The 20,143-nt window shown below is 45.8% G+C and overlaps 1 protein-coding gene across 2 annotated transcripts; it reads left to right on the top strand.

Moving 5' to 3' along the window:
• The first annotated feature begins 62 nt into the window (after positions 1 to 62).
• Dnttip1 (deoxynucleotidyltransferase terminal interacting protein 1) lies at positions 63 to 19,735 on the top strand. 2 transcript variants are annotated; one of them, XM_042694790.1, is made up of 13 exons: positions 63 to 226; positions 778 to 848; positions 2,923 to 3,019; positions 6,007 to 6,105; positions 13,644 to 13,712; positions 13,950 to 14,006; positions 14,270 to 14,328; positions 15,488 to 15,533; positions 17,006 to 17,064; positions 17,157 to 17,217; positions 17,864 to 17,935; positions 19,228 to 19,283; positions 19,393 to 19,735. In XM_042694790.1, the coding sequence occupies exons 1-13, from the start codon at positions 122 to 124 to the stop codon at positions 19,529 to 19,531; spliced, it is 990 nt and encodes a 329-aa protein (XP_042550724.1). In that variant the 5' UTR covers positions 63 to 121; the 3' UTR covers positions 19,532 to 19,735. The 2 variants fall into 2 exon arrangements, with proteins under 2 accessions (XP_042550724.1, XP_042550723.1); XM_042694789.1 differs by having other exon boundaries at positions 70 to 226; positions 15,485 to 15,533.
• The last annotated feature ends 408 nt before the right edge of the window (positions 19,736 to 20,143 follow it).

Below are 20,143 nucleotides of genomic sequence, written 5' to 3' on the forward strand. Positions count from 1 at the left end.
GTAACGCCGCAGCTCTCCGCGTCGCGCTTCCGGGCCGAGGAGAGGCGCGCCCCGATGACGTCACTGCGCCACTTTCCGGCCGGTGGCAGAGTCGAGCTGAAGTTGTGGGGTCGAGGACGCCATGGGGGCCACGGGCGACGCTGAGCAGCCGCGGGGACCCGGCGGGACAGAGCGGGGCAGCCTCGAGCTGGGGGATGCGGGCGCAGCCGGGCAGCTGGTTCTCACGGTGAGGGCGCCCCCGGTGAGACCTGGGCTCGGGCCGGGCAGGGCCTCGGGGCTCCCGGGACCCTGGCCCGCGGGCGAAAGAACGCGGCGGCTGCTGCGGCTGCTGCCGCCCAAGGATTGCGGTTTTCGCAGTCCGACGACCCGGGTGCAGATTCTGGTGTCGAATTCCCGGCTAAGTGGTGTGGGCCTGCCCCGACCAGCCCTGAACTCCAGGTTTCTTATCTCTAAAACGGAGATGATTAACACCCATCTCACGAAATTGTAGGGATAGGGTAATACACACCGGTAAAGCTCTCGGTACATCACCTGCCACAGAGTAGACCACTGCTAATCACTGGTTCCCTTCCTCCTGCCAGTCCAGAAAAGGCAGGAAACGTCCTCATTTTCTCCTCCCTGGCAAGGCCTTCAAACCTCTGTTTTCCCGGTTATCCCAACGCAGGAGAGGTGGCAAAGATCTGGGAAGCGGGAATGCCAAGGTTTAACCCATAGCCACTCTCCGTCCCACCCCAGGGTCACGGGCCTCGGTGACCTTTGCTGTCTTGATCCCCACAGAACCCTTGGAACATAATGATAAAGCACCGACAGGTGCAGCGAAGGGGCCGCCGCTCACAGATGACGACCAGGTAAGGCTGGCCCCGAGTGGGATTTATATCTCAAACATTGACTTGGATTGGAGTTTTGCAGCCCCACTATGCAAGGCTGAGATCAGCAGCCCAGAGGGAGCACTGGACTGAAATAGAGAGAGAGAGAGAGAGATGACTCAGGTTCTGTAAGTTCATGTGACAGTGAGCAAGTCACCTACCCTTATGAACTACTCATCTACAAAACTGGGGTAGTGGTAGATTTAACAATATGGAAAATCCCTAACTGTGGGAGAGCTATAATCAATAACCAAGGTGGAACTAAAGCCCTCTATGAACAAGAGCCTTGGAAAAGTTCAAATCTGAACATCCTCGTACACTGCATACAAAATAGCGTACTGATGGGCTGGGAAGGTGGCTCAGTGGTAGAGCGCTTGCCTTGCATGCTCAAGGCCCTGGGTTCGATTCCTCAGCACCACATAAACAAAAAGAAAAAAGCAGGAAGTGGCGCTGTGGCTCAAGTGGTAGAGCACTAGCCTTGAGCTGAAGAGCTGAGGGACAGCGCCCAGGCCCAAGGTTCAGGCCCCAGGACCGGACCCAAAAAAAAAAAAAAATAAGCGTACTGAGCATGAGGAAGTGCCAGTGTTCATATTTTCCTTCCATTCCCCTTAAGCATTCTTCAAGGAAATAAGGAGGATTCGGTCTAATTAGGAAGGAAACACCGTGTGTCCCTACTTCCAACTGCGTACTTCATTGTTACCCTTGGCTTGTTTGCCAAGGCTAATAAAAACAAGGTGGCTGTAATGCTTGGGACTTTCCCAGCATAACAGTCTGTAGGGCCACTCATGTATCCCACACCTAACATCTGCTGGCTCTGCAGTGTGGAGATTAAGAGTATCCTTGGAGTCAGACAACTGTAATTTGTTTGGTTTGGCTTGGTATTGTGATACTGGGATTTCAACTCATGGCTTACGCAGGGGCTCTCCCACTTGAGACATGTTCCCATCCCTCAGATAGTCATCTTCTAATATAGAAGATTTATTAACTGGGTAAAAAAAAGTTCCTTAACCTCTCTGAGCCTCTGTTTTCTCAGCTGCAAAATGGGGCTAATAATAATAACCAGCTCAGGGAGGGGAGAGAGCATAAAAAATAGGCGTTTGGGCAGAGTGTTGATGGCTCACATCTGTAATCCTAGCTTCTGAGGATGCTAAGATAACAGTCTGAAACCAGCCCAGGCAGACAAATCCAAGAGATTCTTATCTCCTACTAGCCAGCAAAAAGCCAGAAGTAGAAGTTTGGATCAAGTAGTAGAGCAGCAGCATTAAATGATAAAGCCAAGCAATTGTGCAAGGCCTTGAGTTCGAGCTCCAATATTGGCTGGTTATATTTAATCAGGATAAGGATTAAATGAATGTTCACTGTAAATATTAAAATATAGTTTTCTGTAAAAATACATTTCATAAAACTAAAAATAATAGTTACTTCATAAGAGAACAGTGATTTGCATAAAATGTTAGCACATAGCCAGTTTTTAGTAAAAATTGTCTGGTATTACTATTAAAAAAAATCCTGTGTCAGGGCTGGCAACGTGGCTCAGTGATAGAGTGCTTGCCTTGCACGCATAAGGCCCTGGGTTTGATTCCTCAGCACCACATAATCAGAAAAAGCCAGAAGTGGCGCTATGTTTCAAGTGGTAGAGTGCTAGACTTGAGCTGAAGAGCTGAGGGACAGAGCCCAAGCCCAGAGTTCCAGCCCCACGACCAGCCAAAAAAAAATCCTGTGTCAATAATTGAGCAAAGTCAGGTGCCAGTGGCTCACACCTGTGATCCTAGCTACTCAGGAGGCTGAGATCTGAGGATCCCAGCTCAATGCCAGCCTGGGCAGGAAAGACTGTGAGACTCTTACCACCAAGAAACCACCAGAACACCAGAAGTGGTGCTGTGGCTCAAGTGGTAGAGTACTTGCCTTGAGCTGAAGAGCTCAGGAACAGCGCCCAGGCCCATAGTTCAAGCACCACAACCAACATAATAATAGTAATAATAATAATAATAATAGAGCAAATTGGGAAAGGATATGTTTGAGATACGTCCCCTGATTCTGTCTCCTTTTTGAGCAGTTTCACAGATCCTGCCATCTCCATGGATCTCCTCCGAGCTGTCCTGCAGCCTAGTATCAATGAAGAGATCCAGACTGTCTTCAACAAGTACATGAAGGTAAGAGGGCCATAGAACTAAAAACAAACGTGAATTTGAGATTTGATCCACAGCACTGGGGGAGGGGATGGGGGAAGCTAAGGGATAGCTCCTAAGCCCTGAGTTTAAGCCCCAGTAATGGAACAAAAAAAATTTAAAATTAAAAAGCAAGCCACGGGCTGGGAAAGTGGCTCAGTGGTAGAGCGCTTGCCTTACATGCATGAGGCCTTGGGTTCAATTCCTCAGCACCACATAAGCAGGAAAAAAGAAAGCCAGAAGTGGCGCTGTGGCTCAAGTGGTAGAGTGCTAGCCTTGAGGTGAAGAACTGAGGGACAGCGCCCAGGCCCAGAGTTCAGGCCCCACAACTGGACCCAAAAAAAAAAAAGCAAGCCAGCAATGAAACTTGTTAAAATTGTTTTGGGAAACAGGGAAGGGAGAGTGATAGATGGGGTGAGATTAATGAGAATGTATTACAAATATATGGAAATACAACAATGAAATCCTCTTCTGTATAACTAATATAAGCTAATTTTTAAAAAAATCTTGGTGTGACAGTAACCCCTGTAATCCAGCTACTAAGGAGGTAGAGAAATGCAATTTTGCAATTTGAGGTAAGTCCTGCCAAAGTTAGCACAAGGCCATAAATGCAAAACAAAACTAAAAATGAACAGGGACTAGTGCTATGACTCAAGTGTTAGTATCTCTTGTGTGGCAATAAAGATTTTTTTTTGTTGGTCATGGGGCCTGAACTCTGCCTGCGCACTGTCCTTTAGCTCTTCAGCTCAAGGCTATGGCTCTACCACTTGAGCCACAGCGCCACTTCCAGCTTTTTCTGCTTATGTGGTGCTGTAGAATCGAACCCAGGGCCTCATACATGCAAGGCAAGCACTCTACCACTGACCCACCTTCCTAGTCCCATAAAGAATTTTTTTAAGCTGGGCACCGGTGACTCATGCCTGTAATCCTAGCTACTGAGGAGGCTAAGATGTGAGGATCACGGTTCAAAGCCAGCCTAGGCAGAAAAGTCCGTGAGACTCTTACCTCCAATTAACCACTAGAAAACTGGAAGTGGTGCTGTGGCACAAGTGGTAGAGTACTTGCTTTGAGCTGAAGAGTATAGAGATAGCGCCCAAGCCCAGAGTTCAAGCCCCACGACTGACAAAAAAAGAAAGGAAAAAGAATGTTCTTTAATACAGATTGTTTCAAAAATCAGAGATAAACGTCATTAAAATTCATTTTCCAGAAATACCACTGTTAGCAATTACTGTTAGTCCAGCAGAATTGTGTTAGCATGCATATGTGTTTGTTTTTAAGATTATTTTACACATACTGTTTCGCAACTTAATTTATTTCAGTTAATATATTTTTATCGTGTTTCTAGTTCACATCATAATGGCTCATCCTGTCTCATTTATAGTAGTTATAGAGTAGTATGTTTTATGGATGTACATGTACCATAATTTAATTATCTAGTACCTGGGACATTCAGACTGTCTCCAGTTTTTCTCCATTACAAACAATTCTACAGTGAATGCTATAAATGTGCATCTTTGTTCACTTGTGCAGATATTTCTGGAAGATAATTCCTTGAAGTGGGATTAGAGGGTAACAGGAAAACGAAATATTCTGCAGGAAGTTTGTGTTGGTTTTCATTTCTACAACAGTGTTAGAAAATGTTTTATTCATGATCGGACTTCATTCTTGGGTCTAATAACTTAACCACCAGTGCCATATTCCTATGCTATCCTTACTATAGTGTATGTTTTTATACGTGTGCATATGTGTGCGCACACGCACTGATACTAGGGTTTGAATTCAAAGCCTTGTGCTCTTACTTGGTTTTTTTGCTCAAGGCTGGAGCTCTACTATTTGAACCACAACTCCACTTCTAGCTTCTTGGGGGTTAATTGGAAATAAGCATTTGGGGCTGGGAAGGTGGCTCAGTTGTAGAATGCTTGCCTAGCATGCATGAAACCCTGGGTTCAATTCCTCAGCACCGCATAAATCAAAAAGCCAGAAGTGGCACTGTGGCTCACATGGTAGAGCACTAGCCTTGAATTGAAGAGCTGAGACACAGTGCCCAAGCTCAAGACCCACGACTGATCAAAAAAAAAGAAAGAAAGAGAGAAGCATGTCATGGACTTTACTGTCCCGGCTGGCTTCAATCCATGATCCTCAGAGCTCAGCCTCCTGAGTAGCTAGGATTACAGGCATGAGCCAGTGGCACTCAGCTACTTTATATTATTTTTAATACTTACATTTGTTGTTGTTGTTGGTGGTGGTGGTGGTGGTCCTGGGGCTTGAACTCTGGGCTTGGGCTCTGTCCCTGAGCTCTTCAGCTCAAGGTGAGCACTCTACTGCTTGAGCCACAGTGCCACTTCTGGTTTTCAAGTGGTTTTTTGGAGATAAGAGTCTCACAGACTTCCCTGCCTGGGCTGGCTTTGAACCATGATCCTCAGATCTCAGCCTCTTGAGTAGCTAGGATTACAAGCATGAGCCACTGTCGCCTGGCTTACATGTTATTTGATGGTACTAATATACTGTAATTTACTTAAGTTACATTTGAACATTCAGGTTATCCTTTGACTTTGCTCTGCATATGTATTATTCCTTTGGATACTTCTGTCCTTAAAGAAAGGGAGTAAAGGGAGCTAGAGCCTGCCATAGGTATCTAAATTTGTCTGATCCCCAACCCTGCTCATAATCACTTTTTTCATCATTATAAAGGTAGGATAGAAGCTTTCATTTATTTATTTATTTATTGTCGGTCATGCAGCCTGAATTCTCAGCCTGGGCACTGTCCCTCAGCTCTTCAGCTCAAGGCAAGCACTCTACCACTTAAGCCACAGTGCCACTTCCGACTTTTTCTGCTTATGTGGTGCTGAGGAATCAAACCCAGGGCCTCATGCATGCAAGACAAGCACTCTACCACTGAGCCACCTTCCCAGCCCCTTGTTTTTTTTCTTTTGATTGATGCAAATGACCTATCCTCTTGTTTACTTCCCTAGTTCTTCCAGAAGGCGGCACTGAATGTGCGAGACAATGTTGGAGAAGAGGTTGACACAGAGCAGCTGATCCAGGAAGCCTGTCGGAGCTGCCTGGAGCAGGTGAGACCAAAGGAATCAGCAGACAGACCTAAAGCTAAGAAAGGTGATCCAGTAGTTTATACACTAAGATTGGAAGGCAAACAAATTCATGAAGCAGTCCCTATTTTAAAAAAAAAGAAGAAGAAAAGAAAGAAAAAGAAATTTGATCTTTTCGTCATTGTTATTTGGAGGACTGCCCAGCAGGCTTGGGCTGCTTGCTGACAGAGAACGAAAGATAAGTAACTATTGTGAGCTAGGAATGGTGATAAATGCAATATTTATATGTCAAAAAAAAAAAAATCCATAGGCCAGGCACCAGTGACTCATGCCTGTATTCCTAGCTACTCAGGAGGCTGAGATCTGAGGATCGCGGTTCAAAGCCAGCCCAGGCAGGAAAGTCCATAAGACTGTTAGCTCCAATTAACCACCAGAAAACTGGAAGTGGTCTGTGGCTCAAGTTGTAGAGTGCTCGTCTTGACCTGAAGAGCGCCCAGGCCCAGCGTTCAAGCCCCACGACCAACAATAAAAAAATCCAGGGCTGGGAAGGTGGCTCAGTGGTAGAGCGCTTGCCTTGCATGCCTGAGCCCTGGGTTCGATTCCTCAGTACCATACAAGCAAAAACAAAAAAGCTGGAAGTGGCACTGTGGCTCAAGTGGTAGAGCGCTAGCCTTGAGCTGAAGAGCTGAGGGACAGCGCCCAGGCCCAGAGTTCAGGCCCCACGACCAGACCCAAAAAATAAAAAATAAATAAATAAATCCATGGCCAGGGCTGGGAAGGTGGCTCAGTGGTAGAGCGCTTGCCTTGCATGCATGAGGCCCTGGGTTCGATTCCTCAGCACCACATAAGCAAAAAGAAAAAAGCTGGAAGTGGCACTGTGGCTCAAGTGGTAGAGCGCTAGCCTTGAGCTGAAGAGCTGAGGGACAGAGCCCAGACCCAGAGTTCAGGCCCCACAACCGGACCGAAAAAAAAAAAATCCATGGCCAGGCACTGGTGGTTTTATACCTGTAAGCCTACCTACTCAGGAGGCTGAGACATTTCATAGCCAGCTCATGAAAGGAAAGTGCATGAGATTAACCACTTGAAAACCAGAAGTGGCGCTGTTGGTCAAAGTGGCAGAGTACTAGCCTTGAGCAAAAGAGCTGGGAAAGCACCTAGGCCCCAAGTTCAAGCCCCACAATGGACAAAAAAAAAGCTGGGATGTAGCTCAGCGCTTGCCTAGCAAGTGCATCATCCTGGTTTCAATCCCCAGTACCAAAGAAGAAAAGACAAAAAAATAATACAGTTAAGGAAAAAAAAATTATGCAGCTTGGCTCTATTACAGATTCATATCTATAATCCTACCTACTCAGGAGAGAGAGATCTGAGGAATCACAGTTTTAAGCCAGCCGGGGAAATAACTCTGTAAGACTTTTTTGTATATGTGTTTGTCTATGTGCTAGTACTAGGACTTGAACTCAGGGCCTGGGCACTGAGCTTTTTCACTTAAAGCTGATGGTAAACTACTTGAGCCACAGCTCCACTTCACGCTAATTGGAGATAAAAATTCTTGTAAACTTTTTTGCCCTGGCTAGTGTTAGCCTTAAGCAGAAGAGCTAAGGAACAGTGCCCAGGTCCTGAGTTCAAGCACACACAGTCACACAGAAGCAAAAATTTTGTTCATAATAATAGATCATAAGTGTACACACACACGGAGAGGCAACTATATAATATGAATGTACTGATTAAACTCATCAAAACGTATGCATACATACATCAGATCATCACATTGTCTTAAAATATACGGTTTCGGGGCCTGGGAAGGTGGCTCATTGGTAGACTGCTTGCCTTGTACCACATAAGCAGAAAAAGCAGAAGTAGAGCTGTGGCTCTAGTGGTAGAGCGCTAGCCTTGAGCTGAAGAGCTGAGAGACAGCACCCAGACCTAGAGTTCAAGCCCCACAACCAACAAAACAAAACAAAACAAAAAAAAAAATATATATATATATCAACCTCAATAAAACTAGAAAAAAATAAAAATTAAAGTGGCAGACCAAAAAAGAAAAAAGTTATTGACTCAAAAGCTGAGATCTGTCTCACTTCTGCAAGTGCTTAGAATCACCTTCAGTTAGTCACAGTTCCTTCGATGTCATGGGGACCAGCACCCTTGCTGCCTGCCTGATGGTCAGGTGTAGTCAGAAAGCATGACATCAAGTCTATAAATGACTGTTCCTGAGACAGTGGAGAACCTGTTTGATGTGTCAGCTGCTGTTATTAATAGGGATTGTTGGTATCACCCAAATTGTTTGCTTGACTTTGAAACCATTAGCTGTCAACGATGGAAATTTCTTACCAGGTGCAATGGTGCACGCCTGTAATCCCACCACTTGGGGCTTAGGCACAAGGATCATGAGTTCAAGGCTAGTCTGGACAATACAGAAAAGATTCTTCGGTATACCATGAGATTTGGAAGGGTACTTAGAAGACCATTGAGATGGAGTAAAAGGTAAAGAAGTTAAAGCTAAGTAACTTGCTCAGTGAATGGTTGTACCTTTCCAGTATCCTGATCCTCCCACCCAGTGTCTACTAGGTAGTGGCCCCTTAGCAATACTGATGTAACTAAGAAGCCAGAGTATGGAACACAGAAGGTTGGTGCTCGGAATCAGAGCACAGGGGGGTAAAAGCCCAAAGAGTTTTATCCTCATCCATTATGAAAACAATAAAACAAAAAATATAGAGCAAATTTTTTTGTTGTTGTTCATGTAGGTCACAGGGCTTGAACTCAGGGCCTAGGCACTGCCCATGAGCTTTTTTGCTCAAGGCTAGCTCTCTACCATTTTGAGCCACAGCTCCACTCTGGTTTTCTGGTGGTTAATTGGAGATAAGAGTTGGGGATGGGGGAGGACTTTCCCACCCAGTCTTTGAACTGAAATCCTCTGATCTCAGCTTCCTGAATAGCCACATCTGTAATCCTAGCTATTCAAGAGACTAAGATCTAAGGATCACAGTTCAAAGCCAGCCCCAGCAGAGAAGACTGTGAGATTCTTATCTCCACTAGAAAACTGGAGTGGTGCTATTGCTCAAAGTGGTAGAGCACTAGCCTTGAAGACAAAAGCAGAGGGATAGTGTCCAGGCCCCGAGTTCAAGTCCCACGACTGACAACAAAGTGTGTGTGTGTGTGTATGTGTGTGTGTTCTGTCCCCAACTCTTTAAGTGTTGGTATCTCCGAAGTACAGCCCTCATTTCCCTTCTCTTCTGTGGCTCACACTCCTGAGTTCATTTAGTCCTTTGGCTTAAAAACCAATTTAATTGTTGATATTCATAAATTGATATGGTGGTCCTGAGCTCTGTCTACTCTCACTTCTGATCCATTCTTCTCCCAGCAGTCAAACTAATTTCTGAAAAAATGAGATTGTTTGAGCTGGGAAGGTGGCTCAGTTGGTAGAGTGCTTGACTTGCATGCATGAGGCCCTAAGTTTGATCCCTCAACACCACATAAGCAGAAAAAACTGGAAGTGGCACTGTGGCTCAAGTGGTAGAGTACTAGCCTTAAGCTGAAGAGGTGTGGGACAGCACCTAGACCCAGAATTCAGGTCCCATGACCGACCAAAAGAGAGAGAGAGAGAGAGAGAGATTATATCATTCTAAAACCCTCCAGTAACTTCCCATTGCAGACAGAATAAAATGCTGAGGCCCCACTTTGATGCTCTGAACCATGCCTGAACCATCTGCCTGCCTCTAACGACTTCCTTGCAGCCTGCCACTTCATTATTAGTTATTTCAGCCATTGTAGACTTGTTTCTACAACTGCAGCACACCTTGTGTAGGGCCCTCACACTGTGTCATCATCTTACATCTAAAGCGGCTCCTAGCCAGGCTCAGGGCCTGTAATCCTAGCTACTCAGGAGGCTGAGATCTGAGGCTGGCAGTTCAAAGCCAGCCCAAGCAGAAAAGTCCAATGTGGCGCTGAGTTCAAGCCCCATGACTGACAAAAAAAATAAAATAAAGTGGCTCCTCACCTCACTCCCTTCCCTGCCTCTGACACTTCCTTATTTCTGTCGTTTCTTTCAACCTAATGTTAGGGCAGTTACTTTTTGCCTCCCTCCCACTCCTACAACAGTTGAGGTCTGATTTTGCTCACCACTGTATTCCCAGCCCTGGAATATGACTAATCTGCAGTGTTTGCTGAGTGGTTAAATAAATGAATGCACAAACAAATAGGCTACCTGCTCTTAGAAGCTCCATCTTCACTGGACAGACAGGTAGGGACCAAATCGCCATCCTCATTAAAAAGGAAAAAAATTGCCAGGTGCCAGTGGCTCATACCTGTAATCCTAGCTACTCAGGAGGCTACGATCTGAGGATCGCAGTTCAAAGCCAGCCCAGGCAGAAAAGTCCATGAGACTCTTATCTCCAATAAACCACTAGAAAACCAGAAGTGGCACTGTGGCTCAAGCAGTAGAGCGCTCACCTTGAGCTGAAGAGTACAGTGACAGCACCCAAGCCCAGAGTTCAAGCCTCACTACCAACAAAAAAAAAAAATAAGGAACAAAGTTTAGAAGATAAGATCGTAAGTTCAATTTTATTAAACAACTCATTAAGTTTGACCGGTAAAACTAGAGCTCCTTTTCAGCTAGAACTGATAATTTTTTTAAAAGCCATATATTGCTGGGTGCCAGTATCTCACACCTGTAATCCTAGCTATTCAGGAAGCTAAGAACTAAGGATCACAGTTCAAAGCCAGCCTGGGCAGGAAAGACCATGAAACTCTGATCTCTAGTAAACCACCAGAAAACCAGAAGTGGCGCTGTGGCTCAAGTGGTAGAATGCTCCCCTTGAGCTGAAGAGCTGAGGGACAGTGCTCAGGCCCAGTGTTCAAGCCCCATGACCAAACAAAACAAAATAGATGTTGATCACTTACACCTGTAATCCTAGCTACACTGCTGAGAGGATCACAGTTCAAAACCAGCCAAGGCAGGAAAGTCCATGAGACTCTTAGATCCAGTTAAACCAGCAAAACACTGGAAGTGGTAGTATGGCTCAAGTGGTAGGCAGCACTAAGCCAAAAAAGCCACATGAGAGCATGAGGCCCTGCGTTCAGGCCCCAATACAGACATAAACTAACAAATAAGACTTTGACAAGAAGTGTACTTGTTACCTTACTCATGTAACTGTAACTGTAACCTCTCTTTACAGCATCTTTACTATATATAGATATAAATATATATAGTTTTGGGTTGTTTTTATTTATTTATTTATTTTGGTTGTGGGGCTTGAACTCTTGAGTCTAGGCACTGTCCCTGAGCTCTTCAGCTCAAGGTGTGTGCTGTACCACTTGAGCCACAGCACCACTTCTGGTTTTCTGGTGGTTTATTAGAGATAAGAGTCTCAGGAACTTTCCTGCCTGGGCTGGCTTTGAACTGCAGCCCTCAGATCTCAGCCTTCTGAGTAGCTAGGATTATAGGCGACCAGCTCCTGGGGCCTGAACTTTGGGCCTGGGCTCTGTCCCTCAGCTCTTCAGCTCAAGGCTAGCGCGCTACCACTTGCGCCACAGTGCCACTTCCAGCTTTTTTCTTTTTGCCTATGTGGTGCTAAGGAATCGAACCCAGGGCCTCACGCATACAAGCGCGCTCTACCACTGAGCCACCTTCCCAGCCCCTACAATAATAAAATTTTTAAAAATAACATTAAGTAGAAAAAAAATTATGAAGGCTGGGTATAGTATATGCTATAGTAATCCCAACACCCAGGAGGCTGAGAAGAATCTAAGGTGGATAGTTTAGATGGATGGGGGGAGAGAGAGAGAGAGAGAGAGAGAGAGAGAATCAGTTTGTAAATGTTAATTGAAACTGAAGGAAGATGAAAGCAGATACCATGTCTAATGAGAGAGGAGGGAATAAGAGTAAGAACCAAACTGAAGAAGTCAGCAAAGAGGACTGAGTGGCTAGGGAAAGCCTGTGGAAAGAATGTGTCCAGTAGGGGGAGCGCTCAGCACTGTAGAAACCCTTCCCAAGGCCCTGAAATGCCCTGATCAGCAAAGCCTTTGCCACCTTACCTTACCACCTGTCCACCTTACCTCCACCAAGTGCCTTGCTCCTCACATGCCGCTCTCCCTTCCCTTTGCCCTTTAGTTTCCAGGCCATTCTTTCTTCCTCCTGGGACTTTTGCACCCCTCTCCATTGCTGAAACATACCTCTGTTCAACTTCTCTTTCCTGTGTTTGTTTGTTTTCCTGAGTGGGAGTCACTGTTCTATCCCAAGCTTATTTCAAACTCCAGGCTTGAAGCGGTCCTCTTTCCTCAGTCTCCTGGGTAGCTGGGTCCACAGGCATGCACCATCACGTCTATTCTACTCAGCTGGTCCTGTAGTATCCTCTGTCTCAGCTCAGGCTCTCCTCAGGCCTCCCACTTAAACAGCCTGCCCTCTTTAGGATTATCACAAATACTTGAATTTTTTTTTCTTCTTTGTATTTATCATGATCTGCAATTATCTTTTTTTTTTTTTTTTTTTTTTTGGCCAGTCCTGGGTCCTGAATGCAAGGCCTGGGCACTGTCCCTGAGCTGCTTTTGCTCAAGGCTAGCACTCAACCACTTGAGCCACCGCACCACTTCTGGCTTTTTCTGTGTATGCAGTACTGAGGAGTCAAACCCAGGGCTTCATGCATGCTAGGCAAGCACTCTACCACTAAGCCACATTCCCAGCCCCTGAAATTATCTTGTATGAATGCTTACATTCTCATTCTCCAGTCCACTCACAGGACATAAGTTCCACAGGACTTAGGAGCTCCAAACCTGCTGTCATGCCCATTTATGTTCCAGGAGCTCCATAGGTACACTAAGGGAAAATAACAGGATATAACAGTATATAAAGTATATATATATAAAGTATATAACAGGAATATGTATGATATTAATGTATGATATATATTGATATGGAAAAGTAGGGAATAACCTGCATTGAAACACTAACAGTAGTTTTCTGTGGGTAATCAGATTTGAGGTTTAATTTCTTAGTTTTGTTTATTTACTATCTTTTCAAGAATAATCATTAATTTTTTTGTTTTGGTCGGTTGTGAGGCTTGAACTCAAGGCCTAGGCACTGTCACTGAGCCTCTTTGTGCTCAAGGTTGGCACTCTACCACTTGAGCCACAGCACCACTTCCAGTTTTCTAGTGATTAATTGGAGATAAGAATCTCACAGACTTTCTTGCCTGGGCTGGCTTTGAAGCGAGATCTCAGCTTCCTGAGTAGCTAGGATGACAGGCATGAGCCATCGGTGTCCGGCTTCATGAATTTTTTAAGATGGATGGATGGATGCCTCACACAGACCCCCTCCCTTTTCCTCCAGCTTTATGAGCAGGCAGAAAAGGAATGTGCCCACTAAGGAAGCCCACATCTTTGTAAATGAATTCATGTTCTATGCCTTTCCATCTTACTCACTGAAAGAAAAGTATATACATCCATTCCTTTTTATTACCTGTAGAGAGGCTTTAACCCAGTTTGGAGTTGTGTTTACAAAAATGAGTAGGCCAAGGGTAGGTTTACCTACCAAAAGTGAGTGTTAACTCTCATTCGTTTCCTTTCAGGCCAAGTTACTCTTTTCAGATGGAGAAAAAGTAATACCTAGATTGGCCCATGAACTTCCAGGGATAAAGGTCAGAGTCACTGTGGCCTGGGATATTGGGTGGGGGGAGAGCAGTTAGGCTGGGACACAGGTGAATATGGAGGCCAAGGAGTTTCATGTACCACCCCTTGGTGGGACCAGGTCCAGTTAGCCTCATACTGGGTGGGCTTCTGAGGCCTGGGACTGCAGCTTTGTCTCCTGCAATCCCCAAAGACTTGTTGCTCCCAGGTACTGGCCTTCCACTGACTCTCCTGCCTTTTCCCTACAGCGTGGGCGGCAGACAGAAGAAGAGTGTGCCCATCGAGGAAGCCCCATTCCCAAAAAGGTGAATAAGTCATTTCTCTATTTGATTTTTCTAACTGGGAAAAGACCCTTCCACTGAAGAGGAAGGCAGTGGGCTTCCTCATGCACCTTGGGGTTGGGTCTCCCAGGAGCCCCAGAGAAGCCATACTCTCCCTGCTGGTCCCTCCCAAGCATTATTTGGTCTCTTTGGAAAACCATCTTCACCAATGACCCTGAACCTGAACGTGGGCAGTGAGCGGTAGGCAACTATTCCCACAGAGAACTAATAGCTCTTCTTTGTGGCAGAGGAAAGGACGGCCTCCTGGACACATCCTGTCAAATGACCGGGCAGCCTCTGGCATGGTGTGAGTAGAGGCCAACGGTGTGGTGAGAGCTGAAGGGAACAGAGGGAAAGAGGCCCCAAGGGAAGGATCCCCAATTGCATCCAGTGAAACCAGGTCCATCGCTTATGCCACCGTGAAAGAGGGTTACTGGGGCATTGAGAACGAAATGTTTTATCCAGTTTTGCCCCAGAACAGTTGAGTCCAGCTTGACTAAACACCAGACTTGTTCCATTTTTTGTATATATTGAACACTATAGCTGACCAAATACTGAATAGACTACTTCTTAGTCCTAATAGCATCCTCTAGAGAAGGTATTCCTGTGGGAGATAAAGGAACACACTCGGAATTATTCGCCAAAGATCATAAGATTAATAAGGGGCAAAACAAATACTGCATTACCTACAGGATGGTCATTTTCAAAGTTCTGATAGTCCTTCCACTCCCTGCCAGTACACATGCACAGCTTCCTACTAGCGGTGTCAGGCAGCAGAGCAGTAATACATCTATTACATTTGGTGGATCTGCCTGACATCCTCTGCACTCAGAACTAATGGTTCACTATGGCGTTGCACATGCTGAGTTTGGACAAATGTGTAATGACATGTATCTTAACTACTATGGTATCACACAGAAAACTCACTGTGCCAAATATCTTCTGTACCCCTCCTACTCGTCCCTTCTCTTCACCCTGGGTTTACAGGGTTGAAGCAGCAGAATCCTTTTCAAACAAAACTTTATACAGAAGACCAGTATATAAAACAGAAAAGTCTACATAGATCTAGCTAAGGGGGAAGGGAATAATTTCAGATGACTGGCTCAGATGAAGTAGTATTACCCATCACCTCTCAAGTTTGTCTCCCTCCTGAAACACTTTCGTTCCTCATGAATTGTCACAAGATGGAGAGGGCTGTTTTCCTATGCAGCTGCCACCTCTGGACAGATAAGAAGCTGCACCTAGCCTTGGGGCAAGCCAATGCTAGGTCATATCAGAGCCAGTTCCAGAATGGCTTCTGGAGCAGTGCTTCTTTCCCGTTGCTTCTACTGAGTTACCAGGAAAAGTGCCCAGAGACTAAAGTGAGCGTATTTGAAGGGCTTCCACCACAGCTGCTGCTTCCTCCCCATCTTAGGCATTGCCTTCACCCTTAGAAAATTCACTTGTCTTCTTCCCTTCCTAAGCAGATGGAAGCCAAAATCCTGTGAACCAATTCGCCGAGAAGGCCCCAAGGTATGCTATGAGCACGGCAGTGACTTTACCTCAAAGAGACAACTAAGGCCTCCCCACCAGGGAAAGCAGTTGGGGAGATACGGGATGTGTTCACACTGTTCCAGAGCCATTTTCCCTATCTTCCTCCAGCTACCCTGCCTCCAGAGAGGATAACGTGTAGGAATTACAATGAGAAGGAAAACCAAGAGCCCAGCTGGAGATGTAGCCCAGTGACATAGCGCTTTCCTAACAAAATGTCTACTGAGAGCTGAGGCCTTTGATTTACTAACACTTTACTTATTAGTTAATATATGACAGGCACTGTCCTATATGGATTTTTCTCACTTAATCTTTGTAACAAAGTTAATTTGATTCTGTTCCTGTTCTTTAGTTGAGACAATCACCCCTACAGGCAAAACTTACCTCATTTTCTGTAGTTGTCTTACACCCTCCACACACTTGAGACTAGGAAGTGACAGAGCCAAATCTCAGACCCAAAGTTTGTTGACACCATTAAGCTCTGTTGCATGCACAACAATCATTTGCAAGCTCCTTTAACAGTCAGAACACACTCCTCAAGTAACTGCCCTTGTGTGAAGCCCAGTAAAGTAGATAAAAGAACCCTGTCACTGGAATTATGTCCAGAAGATGTCAGGGCCACCTCTTGCCCTCTAGCCTTCTCTGGTCATTGTGCTTTTCTTCTAAAACTTCTGCCTTTAAGCTGGTGACGGTTTTCCTGGATCCTTCCGTTCTATCCAAACTTTCCTTCTTTGTCTTGTGAGTTTTTCTTCCTCAGCAATGACTCATGTAATAGGTGCTCACCAGAATTCTCTCTTCAGCCTAGTTCCCTTAAAGCTTCTCTGAGCGATCTCAACAATCCACTTTATGGTTTTGAGGACTGCCACATGCTACAGCTCCTTAGTCTTTATCACACACTTCTGTGCTTTAAACCTTATGTCTCTTCCTATCTGCTAGACCTCTCTGCCTATAAGTTCCACAGGCATTTCAAACACAGCAGGGTCCAGAACTAAAGTCAGAATCTTTCCTTAGAGACCTTTTCTACTCCTTACCTTCATCATCTTTGCCAGTTCCTTTCCCTACCTCCCTGTATCCAAGCAAGTCCTCAGTGATTCCGCCTCCCAGATACACTGCAGTTCCCCCTTCCTCCTGCTTCGCACTGCTGCCTTCGTCATCTTCAAGGGAGACTTCCTGGCTGTGCCATCCCGTTTGGCACTTCTCCCACCCTCCACTCAGCCTTGTCATTGCCCCCTGGCACAGTGGTCTGGTCATATCTATGTCTGGGGCTCGTGGAGAACACAGACTGCACCTTATCTTTATCCGCAGCATCTAGCACAGAGCCTAGCATGTCGCAAATACTCTGTGTCCTGAATAAACTGATGAGTAATGTATACAGATGATGATGGGAAAAGGTCAGGAATGATTCTAGCCTCCACCATTAAACCTCAGCCTCACCAGCCTCTGTTTTTGCACAGTGGGACCCAGCTCGGCTGAATGAATCTACAACCTTTGTATTGGGATCCCGAGCCAACAAGTAAGCCAGTGAGCTTCAGTGCTGATGGAGGGCGCAGGTCAAAGGTCCACTACTTGGCACTGCCCCTTACCATTTTATTTTTTACTTTGTAGGGCCTTGGGGATGGGGGGCACCAGAGGAAGAATTTACATCAAGCACCCACACCTCTTTAAGGTAGGTGAGTGCCAGGTTCTAGTCACTCTTGTACCTCACACGTCTACCTTTCATGATGTACTCAACACTTCTGTACTTTAGTACTAACAGCTATTTCCCACACATTGTGTCCCAAACACAGTTTGAAGAGCTACTGTTTGAAAATTCCTATTATTAAATTTAAATTTTAAATTTCTACTCCCCACTTAGATGAATGTCTATTTTATCAGTCACAAAAACATCTAAATGGTCTAATTCCATCAGAACAGTAATGCACTTACATGTGTGTTTTGCATCTGTACATCAGGCTTGGTGCCCCTTGCCAGAACCACCAGCATCAGAGGCTAGATCTGCCACTTTCTGTGCAGGTTCCCAGGTGCTTTAAAAAGGAGGGAGGGAGGCAAGGAAGGAAGACTGAAATCCTAATTAACCAGTCCCACTAATTGCCAGAGATGGTGTGTTTTAAGGAATGAAGGGGTTGGGAATAGAAGTATATTGCATCTCTGGGAATTGTGTCAGAGTCCTGTTCCCCTGGCCTCCACTTGGCTTGCTCGGAAGAGATCAGTGAGCCATCTGCATCCGCCAGGGTAGGACAAAGTTTGGTTCTTACCAAGAGGAAAGCCCCTCCCGCCAGGCTAATGTTTGCTGGTGACTTCATCCCTCACAGTATGCAGCTGACCCCCAGGACAAGCACTGGCTGGCTGAGCAGCATCATATGAGGGCAACCGGCGGGAAGATGGTAAGCACTGTTCATATGTACCACTGCCAGGGACCCACCCAGCCCATGGACCAGGATTCTGGCTGTTGGTGATAGTTCACTTTGAAATCTGGGAAACTCTCTAAGCCCAAAGAATGTGAGAAGGGAATCTTGTGGAAGCCATTGCTTCATTCTATAGAGAACACTGAAATCCACAGATTTCAGCTTCCCATGTCTACAGCTTCCGCTCTCTCCTCACCCTCCCTCCTCATTTCCCCAAAACCACATCTTTGCATTGCATTTAGCTGTGCCTAGGCATGGCAGTTACGTTTAATGCTGCTTCTCCTTCCTGTGCCATGGATAGAGTTTCCCACTGATGGCAACGCTCTTCTTCTGACACGGCTGGAGACTCTTCTCTCAGCACAGTTCTGCAGGCTGCCCCTTGTCGATAGGAGTCAGCATGTGCGGTGGAATGTGTTTGCTATACATGGCAGTGCCTCCCACACTCACTTGTACTTCCCCAGCTCTTAGCAGCAGCAACCTTAGGAAACACATATTTTCTTTTTTTTTTTTTTTATTGTGAAAATATTGTACAGAGGGGTTACAATTACATGGGCAAGATAATGAGTGCATTTCTTATCAAGCATTGTAGCCTCCTCCTTTGTTTCCCCTTCCCATCCCTTCCTATCCTCCCCGCCCCCCCCCCCACCCCTGAAACACATATTTTCTAAGGTATGTGTTTCAAAATTGCCATGGAGGGCTTTCCCACCCAAGGACTCATCCTACTGCTATAACTGCTCCACATGCCACCTAATGGCCTTGCAAACTGGCAATGAGAGCTCGCTCTCATCATTTTATTACTTTATGTCCATGCTTTATTTATCTATTTTACAAAATATTTCAGGAGCTTACCACTGATAACATGAAAAACAACATCAATTAGAAAGGTGTGGCTGGAGGTGTGGCTCTGTGGTAAGAGTGCCAATCATGAGCAAGCAAAAGCAAGCCCAGACAGCTTGAGGCCTTCTGTTCAGGCCCTGATATGGGGGGTTAGCCAGGAGCCCTTAGCTCACACTTGTAATTCTAGCTATGCAGGAGGCTGAGATTTGAGAATCAAGGTTCAGAGGCAGTCCCTGCTATCCCTCCCATAGTTGCTATTTAAATAAAAGATTTTTCTCAAGGAAGTATTCCCCAGTTTCTCTCTACTTTACTCTTCCCTGCTAAACATCTCTCTCCTACCTAAAGTAAGTAGCCTTACTTAAAACAGATCTTTAAGAAAGTCTGGACTGCAATGAATGAGGAGCAGTGACCACTCTCCCTTGCTCCCACTGCAGGCCTACCTTCTCATTGAGGAGGACATCCGTGACCTTGCTGCCAGCGATGACTACAGGTAAATCCAGTGAACCTCCTGCCCCTTACACGAACCACTCTCTGCCCCTGGGACGAGACTGGGCCTACTTCCTTCCTTTTCTTAACTTCCATTCCAATGCCTGTTCTAGAGGGTGCCTGGACTTGAAGTTAGAGGAGCTAAAATCTTTTGTCCTACCCTCCTGGATGGTTGAAAAGATGCGAAAGTACATGGAGACACTACGGACAGAGAATGAGCATCGTGCTGTTGAAGCGCCTCCACAGACCTGAGGGGTCTCCTGTGTACACTGGGCAGCACCTCTGAGACCCTCTTCACCCAGCATGGCTGAGGCCATTCCTGAGACTGCTTCTCAATGGATCTCAGCAGCGTTGAGCTGTGCATGGGCGAGTTTGTAGAGCATCCCAGGACTGGCAAATTGGTTCGATATTTGTAAAGTTATTGGAATAAGAAGCAATTAAACAGTTTTTAATAAATGCCCTTGGTGAGCCTGCTCTACCACCTACCTTGTTGGGGCTGACAGAACATCAAGGATTCCAGAAGCAGGTGCCCCCCCCCCCCCCCCCCCCCCGCCCCCCATTTCATAGACCCAGGCTTTAGGGATCCAAGCTGGGAACACCATTTCTCTCCTGTCCTTCTTATGAAGGACAGCTAATGAAGGGCAGGGATGTTCCCTGGAGATTTGATGACAGACCAAAGGAAAGTCTCTGTTTGCTTTTTTTGTTGTTGTTGTTAGTCATGGGGCTCAAACTCAGGACCTAGGCCCTGTTCCTGAGCTCTTTAGCTCAAGCTAGCATCCTACCACTTCGAGCCACGGCTTCACTTCCAGTTTTCTAGTAGTTAACTGGAGGTAAAACTTTCTTGCCCAGGCTGGCTTTGAACCA

This window comes from Dipodomys spectabilis, unplaced genomic scaffold, assembly GCF_019054845.1.
Source record: "Dipodomys spectabilis isolate Male_0828 unplaced genomic scaffold, ASM1905484v1 ptg000175l, whole genome shotgun sequence".
Taxonomy (NCBI): domain Eukaryota; kingdom Metazoa; phylum Chordata; class Mammalia; order Rodentia; family Heteromyidae; genus Dipodomys; species Dipodomys spectabilis.